The sequence below is a fragment of the Furipterus horrens genome, unplaced genomic scaffold (assembly GCF_987537825.1).
Source record: "Furipterus horrens unplaced genomic scaffold, mFurHor1.1.pri manual_scaffold_5, whole genome shotgun sequence".
NCBI lineage: Eukaryota > Metazoa > Chordata > Mammalia > Chiroptera > Furipteridae > Furipterus > Furipterus horrens.
The window spans coordinates 135,194,312-135,213,975 of record NW_028327175.1 but is presented as its reverse complement, the minus strand read 5'-3'; the positions used below and the strand labels follow the sequence as shown (position 1 = coordinate 135,213,975).

The 19,664-nt window shown below is 51.1% G+C and overlaps 2 protein-coding genes and 1 long non-coding RNA gene across 6 annotated transcripts; 2 read left to right on the top strand and 1 right to left on the bottom strand.

Moving 5' to 3' along the window:
* The first annotated feature begins 1,689 nt into the window (after positions 1 to 1,689).
* On the top strand, positions 1,690 to 7,447 carry LOC150009892 (uncharacterized). 3 transcript variants are annotated; one of them, XR_016511213.1, is made up of 2 exons: positions 1,690 to 1,860; positions 6,984 to 7,447. XR_016511213.1 is itself a non-coding variant. In XM_090277875.1 (2 exons), the coding sequence occupies exons 1-2, from the start codon at positions 5,698 to 5,700 to the stop codon at positions 7,357 to 7,359; spliced, it is 1,122 nt and encodes a 373-aa protein (XP_090134001.1). In that variant the 5' UTR covers positions 5,009 to 5,697; the 3' UTR covers positions 7,360 to 7,447. The 3 variants fall into 3 exon arrangements, 2 of the variants coding, with proteins under 2 accessions (XP_090134001.1, XP_090134002.1); XM_090277875.1 differs by lacking the exon at positions 1,690 to 1,860 and adding an exon at positions 5,009 to 6,443; XM_090277876.1 differs by lacking the exon at positions 1,690 to 1,860 and adding an exon at positions 5,011 to 6,405.
* Positions 7,448 to 11,152: 3,705 nt separating this feature from the next.
* On the top strand, positions 11,153 to 15,746 carry MARVELD1 (MARVEL domain containing 1). 2 transcript variants are annotated; one of them, XM_090277874.1, is made up of 2 exons: positions 11,153 to 12,191; positions 14,855 to 15,746. In XM_090277874.1, exon 1 carries the CDS (start codon positions 11,325 to 11,327, stop codon positions 11,844 to 11,846), a length of 522 nt encoding a protein of 173 aa, XP_090134000.1. In that variant the 5' UTR covers positions 11,153 to 11,324; the 3' UTR covers positions 11,847 to 12,191; positions 14,855 to 15,746. The 2 variants fall into 2 exon arrangements, with proteins under 2 accessions (XP_090134000.1, XP_090133999.1); XM_090277873.1 differs by having other exon boundaries at positions 11,153 to 13,319.
* Positions 13,404 to 19,239, bottom strand: LOC150009890 (uncharacterized). The gene is made up of 3 exons (XR_016511212.1): positions 18,949 to 19,239; positions 18,438 to 18,526; positions 13,404 to 14,112 (listed from the first exon to the last, which is right to left on the bottom strand). It is a non-coding gene; the product is annotated as an uncharacterized LOC150009890 (long non-coding RNA).
* Positions 19,240 to 19,664: the final 425 nt, after the last annotated feature.

Sequence of the window (19,664 nt, the reverse complement as noted above, 5' to 3'; positions counted from 1 at the left end):
TGGCTGGTGTGGCTCAGTGGGTTGAGCTCTGGCCAGCTAACCAAAAAGCTGCGGGTTCGATTTCCGATCAGGGCACATGCCTGGGTTGGGGGCCAGGTCCCCGGGGTTGAGGTTGGGGTGGGGGGTGCGGCGCGTGAGGCAATCGAGTGATGTTTCTCTCACGCATCAATGTTTCTCTCCTCTTTCTCCCTCCTTATTCCTCTCTCTAAAAAATAAATTTAAAAATCTTAAAAAAAAAAAAAAAAAGATTGGCACCGTGAGGGCACTGAGATGTCCCTCCAGGGGTTGCTAAAGGATCCTGAAGGAAAAGCCTTGAAAATAGGGTCAGATGATCTAGGTTTCAGTCCCCACGCTAACACTTATAGTAGTGTTTCTTGGAACAAGTCACATAACTTTTCTGGGTCCTGTAAGAGCAACGGAGACTAAAATATAAGAAAGTATATAAAAGATCTTTTGAATGTGGACCCAGAGTCAGCCACACCTGGGTTCCTGTCTGTGAACTCGGTCAACTTCCTTACCTTCCAAGCCCTTGCTTCCCCATCAGCAAATCAGAGCTAACAACAGTAATTTTACAGAGCTACTGTAAGGATTAGGTAGAACAATGAATATAAAGGGGCTTATCATAGTGCCTAGTGTAGAATAAGCATTCAGTTCATAATGATCACATATATATTATATATTCTTAGCCCCTAAAATGGTGCCCAGCACTTAATAGGTGCTAAATATCCATCTGCTGAAAGAATTTCACAGATGAGGAAGCTGAGGCACAAAGAAGTCCCAGCACTAGGGAGTGATGAAGCAGTTTACCTCTGGGGCCTGTACCTGGCACCTCTACACCATGATACCTTACATAGATATGAGTGTTATACATCACCATCCGTTTATTTAAAACATGCATTCAGAGCTTGTTCAGTACCTGTAGGTGGGGCTGTGTTGGCAGAGGACTAATACCTCTGAAAAGCCACAAACGTTTTCTCCCCCAAGGGGAGCCAGGGGCCTGGAAGCAGGACCTGTTCAGCCAGGCCAGAGGTCATGGACTCATCCCATGACCAGGAGATGAGGGACTAGTTCTCAGGGTAAGGTTAGCTGGGGCTCTGATGCATGCCCTGTCCCCTGGATAAGAAGGCCCTCTCAGGTCTGTTGCTGTTTCTGCAGTCACTTGGCCATCCACTACACTGACACTGACTGAGTCTCCTGTGTGCCAGGCACGGGCAAAGATGGAAAGGCATGATAACCAGTGGTTACAGTGTAGTTGACTCAGAACTACTGCAGAGGGATTCTCCAAGTGGGGCTCAGAAAAGCCAGTGTTGAGAGTGGAAAAGAGCCCACCAGCAAAGGGGGGCCCATTGGGGAAGACAGATAGAAGGGGAATAGAAAGTTACAGAGGCAGGCAACTTGCACAACAGGATGTAACGGAATTTGCGGCTGAGCTAAGATAACAGGATGTGCTGCTAAGCTAAGATTAGAAACTGCTGTTGCCAGGGCCTCAAGGGAAAGGGCGCCAAAGTCGAGCTAGCGCGCCAAGAAAAGTTTTAAACTCACCAATGGTATCTAATCGCTTGCCCAAAGATGAGCCAATTGCTAACCGCCACATTTGCTTCTGTAGCATTGCTTTGCTTGCTAGGAGTGCATAAAAACGCAGCGAACTGCGGGGCGGGCGCGACTCCCCTTTGGTAGCTCTTGTTGTGCCTTTGGGCATAATCGGGAGTGCGCCCCTGCGCAGGTTAAAACTGTTGGCCAATAAATCGATCCATCAACTGGCATCGGTCTCTGAGGATTCCTTGACTCGCTAATCGTATATAACATTTGGAGGCCCCAGCGAGATCCGTTTCCTCAAAAACCGAAGGCGACGGAGCTCCGGTAAGTTTGCCGCGGCACAATTTGGAAAGTCTAGACTCTTTGTAGCCGCGAGGTGGTAGGCGAGACGTCGCCGGTAGTCCACCCGCGGGACTCTCAAGGAGAGGACGCTCTCGAGAGTTGGGCGCTTGCCCCCGGGCGACTAGGTCACCCAAATTGCATTGTTCAGTGCGCGGCGAGCTTGCGCAAGCGGAACGTGAATGTGTGACGAAGAGGTAGTCCGCCACGGCCTCTTTGTGAGCGAGTGGACTGAGTGGAGAGGGGCCCGACGTGTGTATTTGTGTGGTCTGTGTGTGTTCGTCAGTTTCCTTGTTGCAGGGATCATTGAGGCCTGGGTGACCGTGATGGGACAGACCAAGTCCACCCCCGTCACCCCCCTGAATTGTTTACTGTCAAATTTCTCTGATTTCCAGGAAAGAGCCCGGGGATATGGGGAACCAGCCCCGGACCCCGGGGTCCTCCGAACTCTCAGTCACCTAGAGTGGCCCACTTTTGGAATAGGTTGGCCCACGGAGGGGACCTTCGACCTGCCGATCCTGTTCGCAGTGCGGCGGGCGGTGTATAGTGTTCCCCATCCCGACCAGATGATCTATATAGACGTCTGGATCGATATTGCCACTGAACGCCCACCATACGTGGGAAAGTGCCAGTCGAAGTGGCCGAGAAATCGGAGGGCCCTCTGTGTGGCGGCGGCGCCACGGCCATCCACCCGGGCTCAAGCCAAGGACGGAAGGGCGGTCTCGAGCGCCCCGCTCCTCGGGGAGCAGAAGAAGAGGCAGCCCGTGTTGCCAGAGGTCCCCGAGGATCCACTTGTGTCACCCACCGCCCCACCCCCGTATAACCAGGCCCTGCCGGACTCCAGCGGCGGGGAAGGTAACGGGGGGGAGGTCATCCAGAGCCCGCCTCATACCCGAGGCGGGGTACGGTATGGGGGAAGTCAAGCAGGACAGTCACCCGGCGGTGCTGCCATACTTCCCCTCCGTGAGGTGCCCCCTCCCCCAGACGCCCCGGCCCGAGCACCACCCCGACTAGTGTATGTTCCCTTTTCCACCAGTGACCTCTACAATTGGAAATTGCAAAACCCCCCCTTCTCTGAAAAGCCACAAGGGTTGATTTCTCTTTTAGAGACCATCTTCAGGACCCATCAGCCAACATGGGATGACTGCCAGCAAATCCTCCAGACGTTATTTACCTCCGAAGAGAGGGATAGAATAATGAGGGAGGCTGCGAAGGCAGTAATGGGGGAGGAGGGTGACACGGTAATGGGCAGGAGGGAAGTACAAGATATTCTGCCAGATCAGCCCGCCCCCGAACTGGGACCCCAACACGACGGGGGGAAGGGATGCGCTCCTCCAATATCGCCGGGCTCTGCTGAGGGGCTTAAGAGCCGCAGCCAGGAAACCCACTAATTTCAGTAAGGTGAGTGAGGTCATCCAAGGGAGGGAGGAATCGCCAGCAAGCTTCCTAGAGAGATTAACAGAGGCTTATAGGGTATATACCCCACTAGATCCACAAGCCCCTGAAAACAGGAGGCTTTTGAATGTGGCCTTTGTAGCTCAGGCGGCACCTGATATTAGAAAAAAATTGCAGAAACTAGAAGGGTTTGAGGGAGAAAATATCAGTAAATTGTTAGAGATTGCCCAGAAAGTGTTTGTGAACCGGGATGACCCAGAAATAGGAAGGGCAAAAGAAATGGCTAAAATCCTAATAGCCGCCCAGACCAACCAGAAGAAGGAAGAGAAAAAGAAGGGGCAATTCCAAAAAGGCAAGGGTCCGAGAGTCGAGAAGGACCAGTGTGCATTCTGCAAGGAGAAGGGGCACTGGAAAAAGGACTGCCCTAAGTTGAAGGGGCGGGAAGCCAGCCCAGCGGTGCTGCTACAAACCTCAGACTGACGGGGCCAGGGCTCGTTGCCTATTGGCTCCCAGGAGCCCATGGTCACCCTTAATGTCGAAGGAAAACCTATAGATTTCCTGGTCGACACGGGAGCCACTTTTTCAGTATTGAAGCAACCTCAAGGACAAATCCAAAAGACAACCACAAAGATCATAGGGGCTACAGGTAGGGGCGAGGCCTACCCTTGGACAAAGGCTAGAATCACCAACCTGGGGCAGGGAACAATCACCCACTCTTTCTTGGTAATCCCAGATTGCCCATTTCCATTACTTGGGAGAGACTTGTTGCAGAAGCTCCATGCCACCATAAGCTTCGAACCAGTGGGAACAGCAGCTGAGACTCGCCTGCAGATAACGGTTCCCTTGTCGGAGGAGTACCTGTTGACTGTGCAGTCTGATGACCGGAAAGAGAGCAGCGAGGCCCTAGAGAAGTTGAAATTGCAAGTACCCGGGGTATGGGCGGAGTCGAACCCGCCGGGGCTGGCTGCTCACCAGCCACCCGTGCTGGTTCAATTGACTAGTACTGCTCAGCCGGTAAGGATTAAGCAATACCCAGTACCTGCCCGAGCTAGACAAGGGATTGCAGGTCATCTGCTACGATTGCTCAACGCTGGCATCTTAAGAAAGTGCCAATCGGCTTGGAACACTCCCCTCCTCCCTGTCCAAAAACCGGGAACCCAGGACTATCGCCCGGTCCAGGACCTAAGGGAGGTGAATGCCCGGGTTGAGACGATCCATCCCACGGTGCCAAACCCCTACACCCTCCTGAGTTCATTGCCCCCAACGCACACTTACTACTCTGTCTTGGATTTAAAGGATGCTTTCTTTTGCCTACCACTGGCCCCACAAAGTCAGGAGATATTTGCCTTTGAATAGAACGACCCTGAGAACGGGCTGATAGGGCAGTTTACTTGGACTCGGCTGCCCCAAGGGTTTAAGAACTCACCCACCATCTTTAATGAGGCCCTGGGCAAAGACCTGCAGGGGATCAGAATTTCCCACCCAGAGGTCGTCCTGTTGCAGTACGTGGACGATATCCTGGTGGCAGCTCAGACGCAGGAAGAATGTGAGGCCGCCACCTTGGACCTACTCCGCGAACTTGAGACCCTTGGGTATCGGGTGTCCGCCAAGAAGGCCCAGATAGCTGCCCGAACTGTGAGTTATTTAGGGTACAATCTGCGAGAAGGGCTGCGGACCCTTTCAGATCAAAGGGTCCAGACCATCCTGCAGATTCCAGAGCCAACCACCAAGAGGCAAGTACGGGAGTTCCTAGGGGCCGTAGGATACTGCAGACTGTGGATTCTGGGATTTGCTACTATAGCTAAGCCCCTACACGACCTAACCAGGGGCAAGGAAAATTCCTTTACCTGGACGGAGGAGGGAAGACAGGCGTTCATGGCCCTCAAGGAGGCTCTCGTCTCTGCCCCGGCCCTAGCGCTGCCTAACTTAGAAAAACCCTTCCAACTCAGTGTGGCTGAGAAGGAGGGAGTGGCCTTAGGGGTATTGAGTCAATCCTTGGGGCCATAGAAGAGGCCCGTAGCCTACTTATCCAAGAGGCTGGACCCCGTAGCGTCGGGATGGCCAACCTGCCTGAGGGCCATTGCAGCCACCTCCTTATTGGTTAAGGAAGCAAGCAAGTTGACTCTGGGACAAGACATCCAGGTTATTAGGGAGCATTATATCGAACAGGTTCTCCGATCACCCCCGGACCGGTGGCTGTCAAATGCACGACTAACTCAGTATCAGGCGCAATTGTTAAACCCGCCAGCGGTGCAGTTCCTAAAAACAACCGCCCTAAACCCAGCTAGCCTGTTGCCAATCCCAGACGCTGAGGTCACGCATGATTGCACCCAAATTTTGGACACGGTGACGGGGGCAAGACCTGACCTAAGGGATCAAGCCTATGAAAAGGCTGACCTAACCCTTTTTACAGACGGGAGCAGCTTCATGCAGGAAGGACAGCGTTATGCCGGGGCGGCCGTAACTTCAGAGGATACGGTCCTCTGGCAGCAGGCCCTTCCCAGAGGGGCATCTGCTCAAAGGGCAGAACTGAGAGGATTGATTCAGGCCCTCCAAATGGCAAAAGGAAAGGTAGTGAACATCTATACGGACAGCCGTTATGCTTTTGCCACGGCTCATGTACATGGGGCCATTTACAGGGAGAGGGGCCTCCTCACCGCTAGGGGAAAGGGAGTTAAGAACCGTGAGGAGATCCTCTCCTTGCTAGAAGCTATTTGGCTGCCCAGGAAGGTGGCTATTATCCACTGCAAGGGCCATCAAAAAGGAGACTCCCCCATCATCAAGGGAAATAACCTGGCCGATGCCGCCGCAAGGGAGGCGGCCCTAGGTCCTGAAAATAGCCTGTTACCCTTGATTCCTGAACCCAGGCTGCCCCGGACGCCCGTATATTCACTTAAGGAGGCTGAGGAAGGGATGAAGCTAGGGGGCACAAAGGATCAGAACGGCTGGATTGTACTCCCAAATTCCAAAGTATATCTGCCACAAGGGTTGCTAACGAAGATTGTGCAGGACATTCATACCAGCACCCACTTAGGACGAAACAAGTTAGAGCAACTAGTTCGAAAGTACTACGTGGGACCCCATCTACGAGAGGTAATTCACTCGACAACCCTAAGATGTCAAGCCTGTGCCAAGGTGAATGCTCGGAACCAGAAGCTGCCCCGCTTCGTCAGGTATCGGGGAAATGCCCCGGGTGAGCTATAGGAAGTGGACTTTACTGAAATGCCCAAGGGGAAGTTTAGATACAGGTACCTGCTTGTGTTGGTAGATACCTATTCAGGATAGACAGAAGGTTTCCCCACTAGAGGGGAAACCGCCTCTGTGGTCTGCAAGACACTGTTGAAGGAAATCATTCCAAGGTATAGGCTCCCGGTAGCTATGGGATCGGACAATGGACCAGCATTTATCTCCAGAGTCTCCCAGGAAATAGCTAGCAAATTAGGAATAGATTGGAAATTACATTATATCTATAGGCCACAGAGCTCAGGGCAGGTAGAAAGAATAAATAGGACCTTGAAGGAAACCCTAGTAAAATTAAGGGAAGAGACCGGCGAAAATTGGGTAGAGCTACTCCCTTTCGCCCTCTTCAGGGCACGGTGTACCCCAAACATAAAAGGTTGGACGCCGTATGAAATAATATATGGGCAGCCAGTACCAGTAATTCCTAAACTGTCTGCCGAGGAATTAGAAGCCGCTAACCATACTTTCCTCAGATCCCTACAGGCTCTGCAGCAAATAAGAGAAGAGGTCCGGGCCTTCCAGCGATCACAGCACCAGAACTGCGGAGAGGAGGCGAGAACCCCTCAGCCAGAGCCGGGACAGTGGGTGTGGATCCTCAACCATCGAAAGGGGAACCTAGAGCCTCGCTGGACGGGACCTTACCAGGTGATATTAAGCACACCTTCTGCGGTAAGGGTAGCGGAGAAGCCCTACTGGATCCATCTGACCCACACCAAAGCTGCAAAGGATCCCGAAGAAGCCGGCCAAAAGGAAGCACTCAAAGAAGGGGAGAAACGGGTACCAGCGTTGAAGCTCCGGCGGTCCGGCGAAAATGAAGCCTCAGGGTGGACTGTTGTCTCAAAAGCTTAACTACCTGCCTAGCATGCTTTGCCTGACTCTAGTGCTCTTTTCCTCCGCCCATAAGGTACAGTACAATGAGACCATTACGGTACAGGAGGTTAGGTGGCAGGGGCACCAAGCGACCATCACTACCGTCGAGTCGTTAAATTGCAAAGGACAGTGTCAGGGAAAAATAATAATAAAGATACCTATAGGTAAATTCCCATGCATGAAGGATTGGAGAGGGGGTTTGCTCACAAGCCCCTTTGTGTGCTTCCAGGTAGACCAGACTGACCAGTCCTGTAACAAATGGCCCACCACGTACGGTGGTTGTGCTTATAGAGGTTGCCGCATCCATGAAACAGATGGGAGAGGAGACACCCTCATCATCACCCTAGATAGGGCACAGGATGCTATGTGGGAAAAAGGGGTGAGAGGGAAGTTTTATGCAGCAAAAGTCCACCGGGGACCAGTAGGAGACATCATTGTCTTTAAAAAAAAGGGAACTGGCCCTAGGGCTAAACAAGGTGAAAAAGGTTCAGAAAATAGTGCAGCAAGCAGAACCCCAGCTTCAGCGAACGGGGACACCATTCTCCTGGATTAGCCTCATTCAGGAGGGAGCAGCGCTACTGAATATAAGTAGCCCAGACACCTACTCCGATTGCTTCCTCTGTGCCTCGCTGACCCGGCCTCCATTAATAGCGGTGCAGGTAAACGCCACCCCCACTGGTGGCCCATCCGGGACAGAAAAGCCACTAGAGGAAGGAAGGGAAGTCCCCGTACACGCCCCCTTGTTTTTACCCACCAGAAATCCCTGGTACCCAAATAGCTCCACCTGGTGTGCGGATAACTCTGCATCTGGGTACCTTACAGCCCCCCCTGGATTGTTCTTTTGGGCGAACCAAACTCTCACCCCCCAGATGTTATGTCCTAGCCAGGTGGAATATGTCCTAGTTGTTCTAGCTCCCCAGTTATATGCTTATGCCCCCGGAGAATTAGAGATCAAGGTAATCAACTCTACCCTGCAGAAGCGCGCAGTGTTCCTTCCTCTGCTAGTAGGGCTAAGTTTTGCCGCCTCTGTGACCAGCATTAGCGTAGGAGGGGCAGGTCTCGCCACAAGCCTCCAGTCACAAGAGACCCTCCGGCGGGAACTAGATGAGGCTTTAGGCTCTATAGCTGACTCCCTAGCTTCACTCCAAAGACAGGTTTTATCAGTAGCCAGGGTAGCCCAGCAAAATCGGCGGGCATTGGACCTCCTGACAGCAGATAAAGAGGGAACATATCTCTTCCTAGGTGAGGAATGCTGCTACTATGTAAACGAGAGTGGGGTAGTAGAACAGAATATCCAAAACCTTAATAGACTTAGAGATAGGCTAAGACCAGCAAACTCAGAAACACCATCCTGGTGGCAATCCACTCTGTATTCCATCTTAACTCCCTTAATTGGCCCCCTAGTTCTGCTCTTCCTCGGCTTGTTAATAGGCCCCTGTGTCCTAAACAAACTGTTTGCCTTTATTAAAGACAGGATAGACACAGTAAAGCTCATGGTGCTATCTCAGCCCTATACCATCCTACCGCAAGCAGACCAGGAGTCAAGGGTTTGACTCGGGGTTAAGAGAAGGAGGGAATGTTGAGAGTGGAAAAGAGCCCACCAGCAAAGGGGGGCCCATTGGGGAAGACAGATAGAAGGGGAATAGAAAGTTACAGAGGCAGGCAACTTGCACAACAGGATGTAACGGAATTTGCGGCTGAGCTAAGATAACAGGATGTGCTGCTAAGCTAAGATTAGAAACTGCTGTTGCCAGGGCCTCAAGGGAAAGGGCGCCAAAGTCGAGCTAGCGCGCCAAGAAAAGTTTTAAACTCACCAATGGTATCTAATCGCTTGCCCAAAGATGAGCCAATTGCTAACCGCCACATTTGCTTCTGTAGCATTGCTTTGCTTGCTAGGAGTGCATAAAAACGCAGCGAACTGCGGGGCGGGCGCGACTCCCCTTTGGTAGCTCTTGTTGTGCCTTTGGGCATAATCGGGAGTGCGCCCCTGCGCAGGTTAAAACTGTTGGCCAATAAATCGATCCATCAACTGGCATCGGTCTCTGAGGATTCCTTGACTCGCTAATCGTATATAACACCAGCAGTCAACAAGTCTGGGAGGGTGAACCAAAGGGAGGAGCATTTAAACTGGGCAATGAAGGGTAAGTAGGAGTGTGCCAGCTAAGTGGGGTCTGGGAATGAAGGACATTCCAAGCTTATCTGGGAAACTTAAGACATTTGATAGGGCTGACATGCTGGGTGGAATAACAGGTAAAGAAAGGAAGTGAAAAATCAGGAAACTCTTAAGGTCAGTTGGGGCCAGATTGTGAAATATGCCTAGAGGAGAGATAGAGCCCTATCCTGTGGTCTGTGGGGGAAGCGGGGCAATAAACAGCCAGGTCTATGTTTTAGAAAAGATGCCACAGCACTGAAAGTTTGGATCAAAGGATAGAGAAGAGAGATCAGCCAGAATGACCACTTTTGTGGTCTCAATCCCTCTAGACTTCGTTTTCTTCCTCAGTGAGGAAACTAATTGTATATATCACCAGGGTTATTGTTGTTTTCTAAATAAATATTTTGTTGTTGTTCTATTTGTTGTCCCAATTTTACCCCTTTTGCTTTCCTCCACCCTTCCCACCCCCCCACTCACAGACAATTCTCACCCTGTTGTCCATGTCTGTGGGTCTTTCTTACATGTTCCTAGACTAGTCCCTTCCCCTTCATTATCCCCCTCCCCCCTCCCTTCTGGACATCTGGACTGTTTTGAGGTTTAAACGAGAATATATGTAAAGCATAGTAATAACTGATGTAAGCAGCGGTCCCCAACCTTTTTGGCCTGAGAGACAGGTTTCGAAGAAGGTGATTTTTGCACGGGGTGGGGTGGCGGGTTGGGGGGTGTATGGTTTCAGGGTGATTCAAGTGCATTACACTCAAGCTCACCAGCTGCTGTGCCTCCGGTTCCTAACACAGGGCCGGAGGTTGGGGACCCCTGTCATAAAGCATTAGTAGGCCCCCTTTATAGGCTGTTTTGCCTGGTCATTAAGGACATGGGCTTTGCTGTCTCTTGGACCTGAGTTTGTGTCCTGGCTGTGTTGGGTAGCATATTTTTAATCTAGGCCGGACTTGGTGTCAAGGAGGGTTGGGAAAAAGTGGTTGGACTTTGCTTTGTGGTGTGTGGGAGGGTCAGTGGAGCCTCTGGTGGGTGATGGCCCCCTTCTTTGACATGGAGAGCTCGGAGGGCTGGGGCAAAGTCTAAGTCCAGCTTCGGACAGCATAAGTTTGGGGTAGACACTGGAAAGATACTCCAGATGACCAGGTGAGAATGGATGTCAGCTCAAGACCAGCACAGCTCTCCTCCAGTGCCAAGGAAGGGCCGGGAGGCCTCGGTGGGCGCTAAAATAGGAGGAAGGAGAAAAAACGGGGCCAAGCCAGATACTGGAGGAATGCTTCAGAAGACAGTTTTCCCCTCCAAGGCTGGACCGGAGCCGGGGAGGCAGGGTGGGCAGGGCGGCCCCAGATGTGGCAAACTTCACCCCAGCTGGATGTAAGGGAAGGCCCGCGGTTGGCTCCGGGGTGCGGGTGCCTTCCACCCTGCCCTGAGGAGTAAAGAATCCGAGCCGGGAGTCTGGCGCCGACAGGAAAGGGTGGCCCCAGGGTGGTGGTGAGCGAGGCCGAAAGAGAGATGGCAGGAAGCCGGGAAGAGCGAGTGGGGGTGGAGACCGAGGAGGGGAAGGGGAAGGACGGGTAGGAGGGGTGGAGAGAGGGAGAGAAAGAGAGGAGGTCTAGGGGGAGGAGAGAGGGAAGGAAGGGTGGGAGCCAGAGAAAGAGCGGAGGACTAGGAGGGAGCGAGGAGGCCGCGGCGGGCGCAGAGGGTGCGTTGGTCGGGCCGTCCCCGCGAGCAAGGCGCAGCCATTCCGCTTCTCGGGGCGCCGCCGCCGCCGCCACCGCCACCGCGCCCGGGGGCCATGCTCCCGCCACCCCCGCGCCAGCCACCGCCCCAGGCGCGCGCGGCCCGCGGTGCGGTGCGCTTGCAGCGGGCCTTCCTGCGAGGCCCGCTGGGCGTGTTGCGGCTGCTGCAGCTGCTGGCCGGCGCCTGCTTCTGGATCACCATCGCCACCAGCAGGTACCAGGGTCCCGTGCACTTCGCGCTCTTCGTGTCCGTGCTCTTCTGGCTGTTGACCCTGGGCCTCTACTTTCTCACGCTGCTGGGCAAGCACGAGTTGGTGCCCGTGCTGGGCTCACGCTGGCTCGTGGTCAACGTGGCGCACGACCTGTTGGCGGCTGCGCTCTATGGCGCCGCGACAGCCATCATGATCGACCAGACTCAAAAGCACAGCTACTGCAACCTCAAGGATTACCAGATGCCCTGCGCCTACCACGCCTTCCTGGCGGCCGCCGTCTGCGGCAGCCTCTGCCTGGGCCTCTACCTGCTCTCGGCTCTCTACGGTGGCTGCCGCCGCTGCCAGGGCGAGCAGGAGGTGGCGTGAGGACGCCCCGCCGCGGGGCGGGGGACCCTGAAGAGACCAGCGCCCCAGCCCTTGCTGCCGCCCTGCGCCTATGCGCTCTGGCATCCTCCCTTGCTCTGCGTTCCCGCCGCCCGCGCCCAGGCACCCTTACACGCAGTTCCCTCCAGAGGGCAGTGCCACCGCCCAGAATCCAGACCACTGCGCGGGATGCGGCGTCCCAGGAACCCGGGCAGGGCTACATCCGCAGGACGGACGCGCACTCAGACTGGCCCAAAGGAGGCGAGACCTCGAGATTCCTCTTCCCTTTTCCTGCTAAGATCGAGACGTGGACAGGCGCGGCGTAGATCCGGGGCAGGCTCCCAAATGGTCAGCAGTCTTCTGGCTGCACCCCTGCCCCACCTCCCTGCCGCCCCGCGGTGGGAAGAACACCCCCTTTCCCTGGCCCCTTTTTCAGCCTTGAGTGCTATAAAAGACAAGCAGGCAGCCGCGGGCGGAGCTGGGAACAGGCCTGGTCCCGGAATGAGTTTGGTTTTAGTTTGCGATTTTGCGGGTAACCTGCGCAACCTTTCCCGGCCCATCCCTCGGTGCTTTGATGTCGGGCGGTGGGGTGGGGGGTGGGGCCTATCTCCAAAGGAGAGGATGGATGGTTAGGGCCTGTGGGCTCTCTTCCTGCGTCTGCCTGCTCCGTCTTTGTCCTCGAGGTTCATGGAGGCCAGGCCCAAAGGCACACTAACTTCCTAGCCTTCCTCTCACAGGCTTCTGCTCCAGTCCCACCTCCCAATAACGTTTTTGCATTAGGGATCCCACACTGCCGCCAGGGAATGGTAGGGTGGGCCCCATTCAATTTTACAGATGGAGCCCTAGAGCCTGCTCGTAAGAAAAGCCAGAATTACATTAAAACCCCATCTCCCAACTCCCAGTCCAGTGCTGTTTATATTAAAACAGTGGAGTTCCGTGGGATCCTGGCTCAGGAGTTACCCCCTAAATGAGGGTTTCTAGGCCAAATGGGTTTGTCAAAGGTGCTATTCCTCCTTCTTGGAAAGTCACTGGCATATCAAAGGCTCTGAGAAGTCCTGCTGTAAAACAAGACAGAGTAGTGTTTACTGCCTCTGGACCTGGATCAGATTTTGCCACCTTAGGGTACCCAGCAGTCATGGCTCCCATTTCTTCTAAGGGGCCCAACCCATATGCTACACAGTCTGTTTGAAGATTTGGGGTGCTCCCTCCTTCTGAGGGACTTTCCTAGCAAAGGGAGGGCCCATCCCATGAGGGAAAAGAGCTGCTCCTGACAGGCCAGCAAGAGGCCTGGGAACTGGTGGATTTGAATATTACTTTACATTGTTTGGGAAATGAAACCAAAGTCATCCAGATGGTTTCCCAGTCAAAAGGAACATCACCTGTAAGACATCCTGGCATTGACCACTGGTCTCACTCGCCAATGAGAGAAGAAAGCTCTCTGGAGCTGGGGCGAACAGCTGGCCCAGCCTCTGTAAGGTATGACACTGGTTTTCTGGAGGAGTCATACATAGGCCTTTGAATAAAAATACAGAGCTTCTCCTTTTCTAAAAGTTAGGGAGTTTTTATTCAGAGAGCAAGTTGGTGGGGAGACATTAATAACCACAATGTCCAGAGAGTTGTGACAATTCAACCTTTTTGCTAAATCCTTCAAAGTTCTGCTCGTTGAAAAAATTTCCCCCTCTCTGGATTGGAAACTAGAATAGGGGAGGCCAGAATGTGTCTTTGTGAGCTAGTTTTTAAAGCTTAGGCGGAGAGGTATTAGATTTCTCTGTTGTAGGTTTGAAGATGTGGGTGGGGGGCACTTCTGTAATCCCATGCTCACAATATATGCCTGGGACTGCTCAAACCACTTAGATGTGTTCATCTCATCCTCTCAACAGCCCTGTTGAGGTGGGTTCTATTATTATTTCTGTATTCCATATGAGGAAGATGAGTCACAGAGAGGTTGAGTAACTTGAGCAAAGCTTCCCAGCTGGTTAAGGGTGGAGCTAGGATTTGAGCCCTGGCAGTTTGGCCTCTTCAGAACCAGGCTATACTATACAAGGGGGGAACCCCCAAAGTGGAATTTATTTATAAAAAATTGTGAAGTTTAAATGTCAGTCACTTTCCAAGTACTCTCCATTTGATGCAATACACCTATTGAAATGCTTTTTCTACTGCTCGAATAGTTTTTTCACTTGTCGATTTTGATACCTTTTGGGGCTTCTGCCATTTTTTGTTTCACCTCTTCCACAGCAGGAAAATGTTTCCCTTTGAAGACTTTTTTCATCTGGGAAACAAAAAAACGTTGCTCAGGTCAAGGTCAGGTAAATAGGGAGGGTGGGGCATGGGGGTCATGCCATTTTTGATTAAAAACTGCTGAACACTCAGTGTGGTATGGGCAGATGCACTGGTAAATCACCCACCATGAAATGGGCTTAGGCACTGAGTCTCCAAAAAAAAAAATTAACTGAAGCCTAATGCAGCCTCTCACAATAACACCAGCTGGTACACTGATACAGATGGGTTCCTCAAACACTCACCTAGTTGGGGGAAGCCTACACTAAAGGGGCCCACCCTTCTGAAGATAATTTTGATTTTGTTTGGTCACCCCTCATATATAGTAGGGGGTTAATACCTGTTAGTTACTGTTAACATGGTTATTTAAAAAATAATTTAAATTGTGGTAAAATATACATAAAATTAACCATTTTTGAGTGTACAGTTCAGTGGCACTAAGTACATTCACACGGTTGTACAACCATCACAGTCATTCATATCCAGAACTTTTCTTGCAAAACTAAACTTTGTACCTGTTAAAACCGTGGTTATCTTTGTTTGCTCTGGGAAATCCCAGATTACTGAGCCCTTCAGTGTCTCAAAGTTAAGCTTGCACACTGCTGCCATACTCCAGACAGGGTAACTGGTCCTTCAGCTCCCACTGCTGGTGCCAGCCAGAGCCTGGGGATGGGCTTTGCTGGGATACTTGGGAGTGCCTTGGAAACCCAATGACTTTGGTTCTTCTGTTGCAGGTTACCATGTTGCAGGGGCCATGGAGATTCCCAGGGCCTGCTTCCTTGGATGGGCAATACCATTCTGGCCTGTATCAGCACAGGGTTTCACAGTGGGGAGAAGGAAGGACCTCTGCTCAGCAGCTTCTTATCAACACCATCCAGTTGATGAGCCAAGATAGGTGAAGATTTGTTTTGCCTCAACATAAGAGAAATCCTGATTCTCTTTGTACTGTGACTTGGGCACAAGATTCCAAGCACTTGGAACTGAGCCATGTGCCTCTGTACCCTAAACAATGGGTTTTGGCTCCAGGGTTTATTCCTTTTCTCTTTTCTTAGATCACCATTTAAGCTGCATCCTCAGCTCAGATCCAGGCCCCTGAGGATATCATCTTAGTGTCCCCAAGCCATGGTGCTCTGTCTGGTCAGGTGACCTTCCTTACTCAGGAGCAGATCTCTCCTTGGCCTTCATGGTACCTTATCCATCCAGATGTGCCTGAAACATTCCAGTGCTTACTGGCTCTTCTAGATGTGCCTTCTGCTTGGCCTCCAGCTGCTTCTCCAGATGTGAGAAGGATATGTAAGATGGCCCTGCATCCATCCCTTCCTCCCCCTCGAAGCCCTGTGCCAAGGGAATGGCCACCTGACCTGGCCAAGAGGTAGTTTCATTGGCCTTTCTCTCTGGACTCTAGGACTCAGTCTAGCCCTAGACCATTGTGGGCTGCTCCCAGCGCAAAGTCTAGGATCACTTGCAGACCTGGGAGAGGATTCCTCCAGCATTCTACAAAGGCCAAAAGAAAGGGTGGGAGTGGGAGGGGTGATGGCTGGTAGGGAGAGGGGACCAATGTGCCTCATTTAAGAGTTCAGTGGTGATTACTAATACGCTTTTCTGAATAAAGTTTGGTTTGTCTGATCTTGGTGAGTGTGTGTCTTCTCTCCTGGCCCCCAGCAGTAACCCTCTGTGCCAGGTCCCCAAGTCTCCCACCATCTTCTCATTATGCCAGACTGCCCTGTTGTCTGTCACCCCGGCTTCCCCTTTCCATCTGTGAGGGAATGAAAAACAAGTTCACAGCCCTGACTGGTGTAGCTCAGTGGGTTGGGCATCATCCTGCAAAGCGAAAGGTTGTCGGTTCGATTCACATGCCTGGGTTGTGGGCCAGGTCCCCAGTTGAGAGTGTGTGGAGGCAGCTCATCAATGTTTATCTCTTACATCGATGTTTCCCTTCCTCTCTTTCTCCTCCCTCCTCTAAAAATAAATAAATCAAATCTTAAAAAAAAAAATTCTCACAGATTTCTAGTGCATGTAGGGCCGGGCACAGGAACCAGAGGGGAAAAAAAAACCCTGCCTGTGTCTGTCCCTAACTGAAGCCAGAGGGAATTCCAGGCACTCCCTTCCCAGCTCTCAATGGGCTCTCTGTTTGGGAAGCTCCATTGCCTGATGGTCAGACACAGAATGACCATGGTCACAGAGCCAAAATGGCCCTGTTGTTCAACCCCATCATTTTACAGAAGAGAACATGAACCGAGGGTGGAGTGGCAACAGAGCTGAGTAGGGGCAGAATGGGGTCTCCTGAAGCCCAGGCTCTGGTTCTTTTCTGCAGAGCACTGTGCCTGCTCTGGTGTTGGCTCCTGGACACACCCAACCCAGATTCCCCCCAGCTTCTAGCCACAGTTTGCTGATGACTAAGGTGATCTGGAAAGGGTGACAGGGCAGTTAACAGGCTTCCTTGCTGGCTTTTCCCTCCTGTGCCCTGGGCCTGAAATCTGCAGCCAGGACATAGGATTCTATGGACAGATCTCAAAACCCACTTTGAACAGCTGCCAGTGGGGATTTGATGCTGTGTGTGCTCCACACTCTCTCTCAAAGCACCCTCTCAACATACAGCACAGGCATGCACACATGCGCGCGCGCACACACACACCCTCCTCATCCTGGTTTGGATTTCCAGGGTGGAGGAAAATGCTACCAGCTGCCAAGGACTTTCCCTTAATCCCTTTTTCTCTATGCATCTATTCATGAATTTCACTCAAAATGAAAAGCAGCCTCCCTTTATACAAAGGCCAGTAATCCTCTGCTCTACTTTAGCTCAGTAAAATATCTTACAATTGAAAATGTGTTTCTACTTGCATTACCTTGTATGATCTTGTCAACAGTCTTAGAGGTTGGCACTGACACTCCCATTCAACAGGGAAAGTGGAGCCCCAGAGAGGAGAAGGGCCTTATCCGCGGTCACACAGGCATGGCAGGACTGGGAAGGGAAGGTAGATGTTCTCTCACTACCCTCTGCTGCAGGTTGCTAAGACCTTGTGGTCCTCTGGAAGGCTCTGAAGTTTAGGGAGAATTTGGTTTTCCCACCTGGAGAGCAGGTGTTCAGGAATGGTCTAATTTGACATTTCCTGTTTAATGCTGGGGGCACGTTGAAATAAGCTACTACTCCTCAGGGACATCACTGAGCCCATTTGAGTCAGGGGAATCCAAGTGATTTGCTCATTTATACCTATTACTTTTCCTGCTTTTCTAGGGATGGGTGTAGGGTGGTCAGTGTTGAGGAAGGAGAGCTAAAATACTCATATGTTCAGGGATAAAAGGAAAGAGCAGGGATATGATAGAGAAATGTCCAGTTAACACTATGTTTTTTAAAAAGTCATTTTGTTTGTTAGTAGTTATATGTAAAATAAATACCACTATGTATCCATTAAAATATGATAGCAATGTATATTCATTACAAATTAAACTGTTCAAAATGTACAAAGTAAAAAGGGAAGGCACTTGGTTATCCTAATCTCATGCTTTAGAGATAAACCATTGTTAACTATTAACTCTCCTTCCTTAATTTTTATAACTAATCAAATGTACATGGATGTGCACACACATTTATGTATGTACATTCAAACTTCTACACCTTGCTCTTTATTATTAACAATAACATAGTTCTAACCCTGTCTATATGTTAGATAAATATAATAATATAATTTACCCTTTCTAAATGTCCAAATGAACAGTTAGGGACTGCAAGAGTTCTGTGGCTTTTCTGGAACCATTCTAACATTCTCACATTGGTTAACTTTGTTGCTTCCTTGGCTGCTTCCTATAGAAATTGTAGTAAAACCCTTAAATTGTGGGGTGGGAGGTTACCCCCCCCCTTTTGTTTTAAACTGGTGAGGCAATAGAGACTTAGGAGGTGAGTGGTTTGCCCAGGTCTGTTCTCTTTCTATCCCTACACAGTCAAGAGTAGCGAGAAAGGGAGGAATCACTGGGCTGTTGTATCCACTTCATAGTCAGTTTTGAGGAGTAGGGTTAGTGGGGGCAGCTGGAAAGAGGGGAAGAGAGCCCGAGACTCTCAGAGCCCTACGGAGCAAAGGAAAGGTGTACTGGAGAGGTGGCCAGAATCCAAGGAGAGCAACTGAACATAGCCAACCTCATCAGTGGAAATTACAGTCTGGCTCCTAATCTGAAAGTCCCTTTGTCCTCCCTGTTCCATGATCGTTCCTTTGAACTGGGTGGCTATTTGGGATCTTGCAGGCGCCAAGGCTGTGAGTTTTCTTCCTCAGCAGTGAGGTGAAGGAGGGAAAGCTCCCAGAGGCAGTCCCTCTAGCTTCATACCTGTCTCCCACTGCGGAGGGATGCTGGTTTTCCTTAGCGCTATCCTCAGGAGTCCTGGAGGGGGCGCTCTGACGTCCCGGTCGAAAGATCTGAGTCAAGGTTGGGAAGAGGGAGGAAGGGAACTTCATGAAGTGTTTGTAGTGAGCCAAGAACATGATGAATACCTTATGTAACTTCTCTGATTACCCACACAAGCCTCTAAACTATTAACTACGCCCATTTAACAGACGTGGAGACAGGCTCGGGCACTTGATCTGCCCAGGGCACCTGACTGACAGAAACAAGATTCAAGTTCAGATCAGTGTTATTTACATCATGCTGTTTCTGAGGATTTCCCAGCAGACAAACTGTTTCTCCCAACCATCCAAAGACTCCACCCAGACCTACCCTGGGCTTTGTAATAGTTATATCTTGAGCTAAGGCAAGAAGGGAAAACTGTAGAGAAAGCTATTACAAATCTGAATTATGTCAGCTTCTTTCGTCCCAGTTTACAGTGAAATTGGATAGTTACCTTTATGTTTAGTCAGCTCACTGTGCTGAGGTCACTCTCATGGTCCCTGGAGACAGTCCACCCTCTGTCTTCCAGGTGTTAGAAAGATGTGTAAGACTACCCCTTCATCCAACACTCCTCCTTCTCAAGACCCAGTGCCATAGGTATGGCCACTTGACCTGACACCAAGCTTTTGGATACTGAAGCTCTCAGCCTGTCACAACCTTGTCCTGTACTTTGCTGTCTCCTTCTGTGCCCACTAGGCAGTTGGCACAACTGGCTCTGATTGTTAGGTGAGCTCAGCCTGCGACGTCAGTGGTGATCCTAAGCTCTTACTAGTTGTCTGGTCTTAGGAAATTTACTGAAGCTCTTTGCATCATAGCTTCTTTACATACTAAATAGGACAATGCCGTCCGTACCTACCTTACTTGGCTGTTTGTTGAAAGGGCTTAATGAGGTCATGCACACAGAGCAGAATGCCTGGCAATTAGTCAGTGCAGTTCAGCTCTCAGCAGCACAATGCTGTTGGGAGCACTTCATAAGATAATGTTTGTAAGATGCTGAGCCCGAGCCATAGTAAGTGCTCATAATTGTTCATTCCTTTCTCTCCCGCTCAACCCTGGTTCTCTCCCCACCTGATGATTGACAGTCTCGCCATGGATTGATTCCTCTACTGTTCTTTCATGTATCTGTATTTGAGCTTTCTCGAAAAGATGACCTAGAAGTGTTAAAAATTA

Bases quoted from the DNA above. Each gene is read 5' to 3' on its own strand.
- LOC150009892 (XM_090277875.1), top strand. From the start codon at position 5,698: ATGCAGGAAGGACAGCGTTATGCCGGGGCGGCCGTAACTTCAGAGGAT. The intron at 6,444-6,983 runs GTATCGGGGAAA...TACTTTCCTCAG, and splicing joins AAGCTGCCCCGCTTCGTCAG to ATCCCTACAGGCTCTGCAGC.
- MARVELD1 (XM_090277874.1), top strand. From the start codon at position 11,325: ATGCTCCCGCCACCCCCGCGCCAGCCACCGCCCCAGGCGCGCGCGGCC.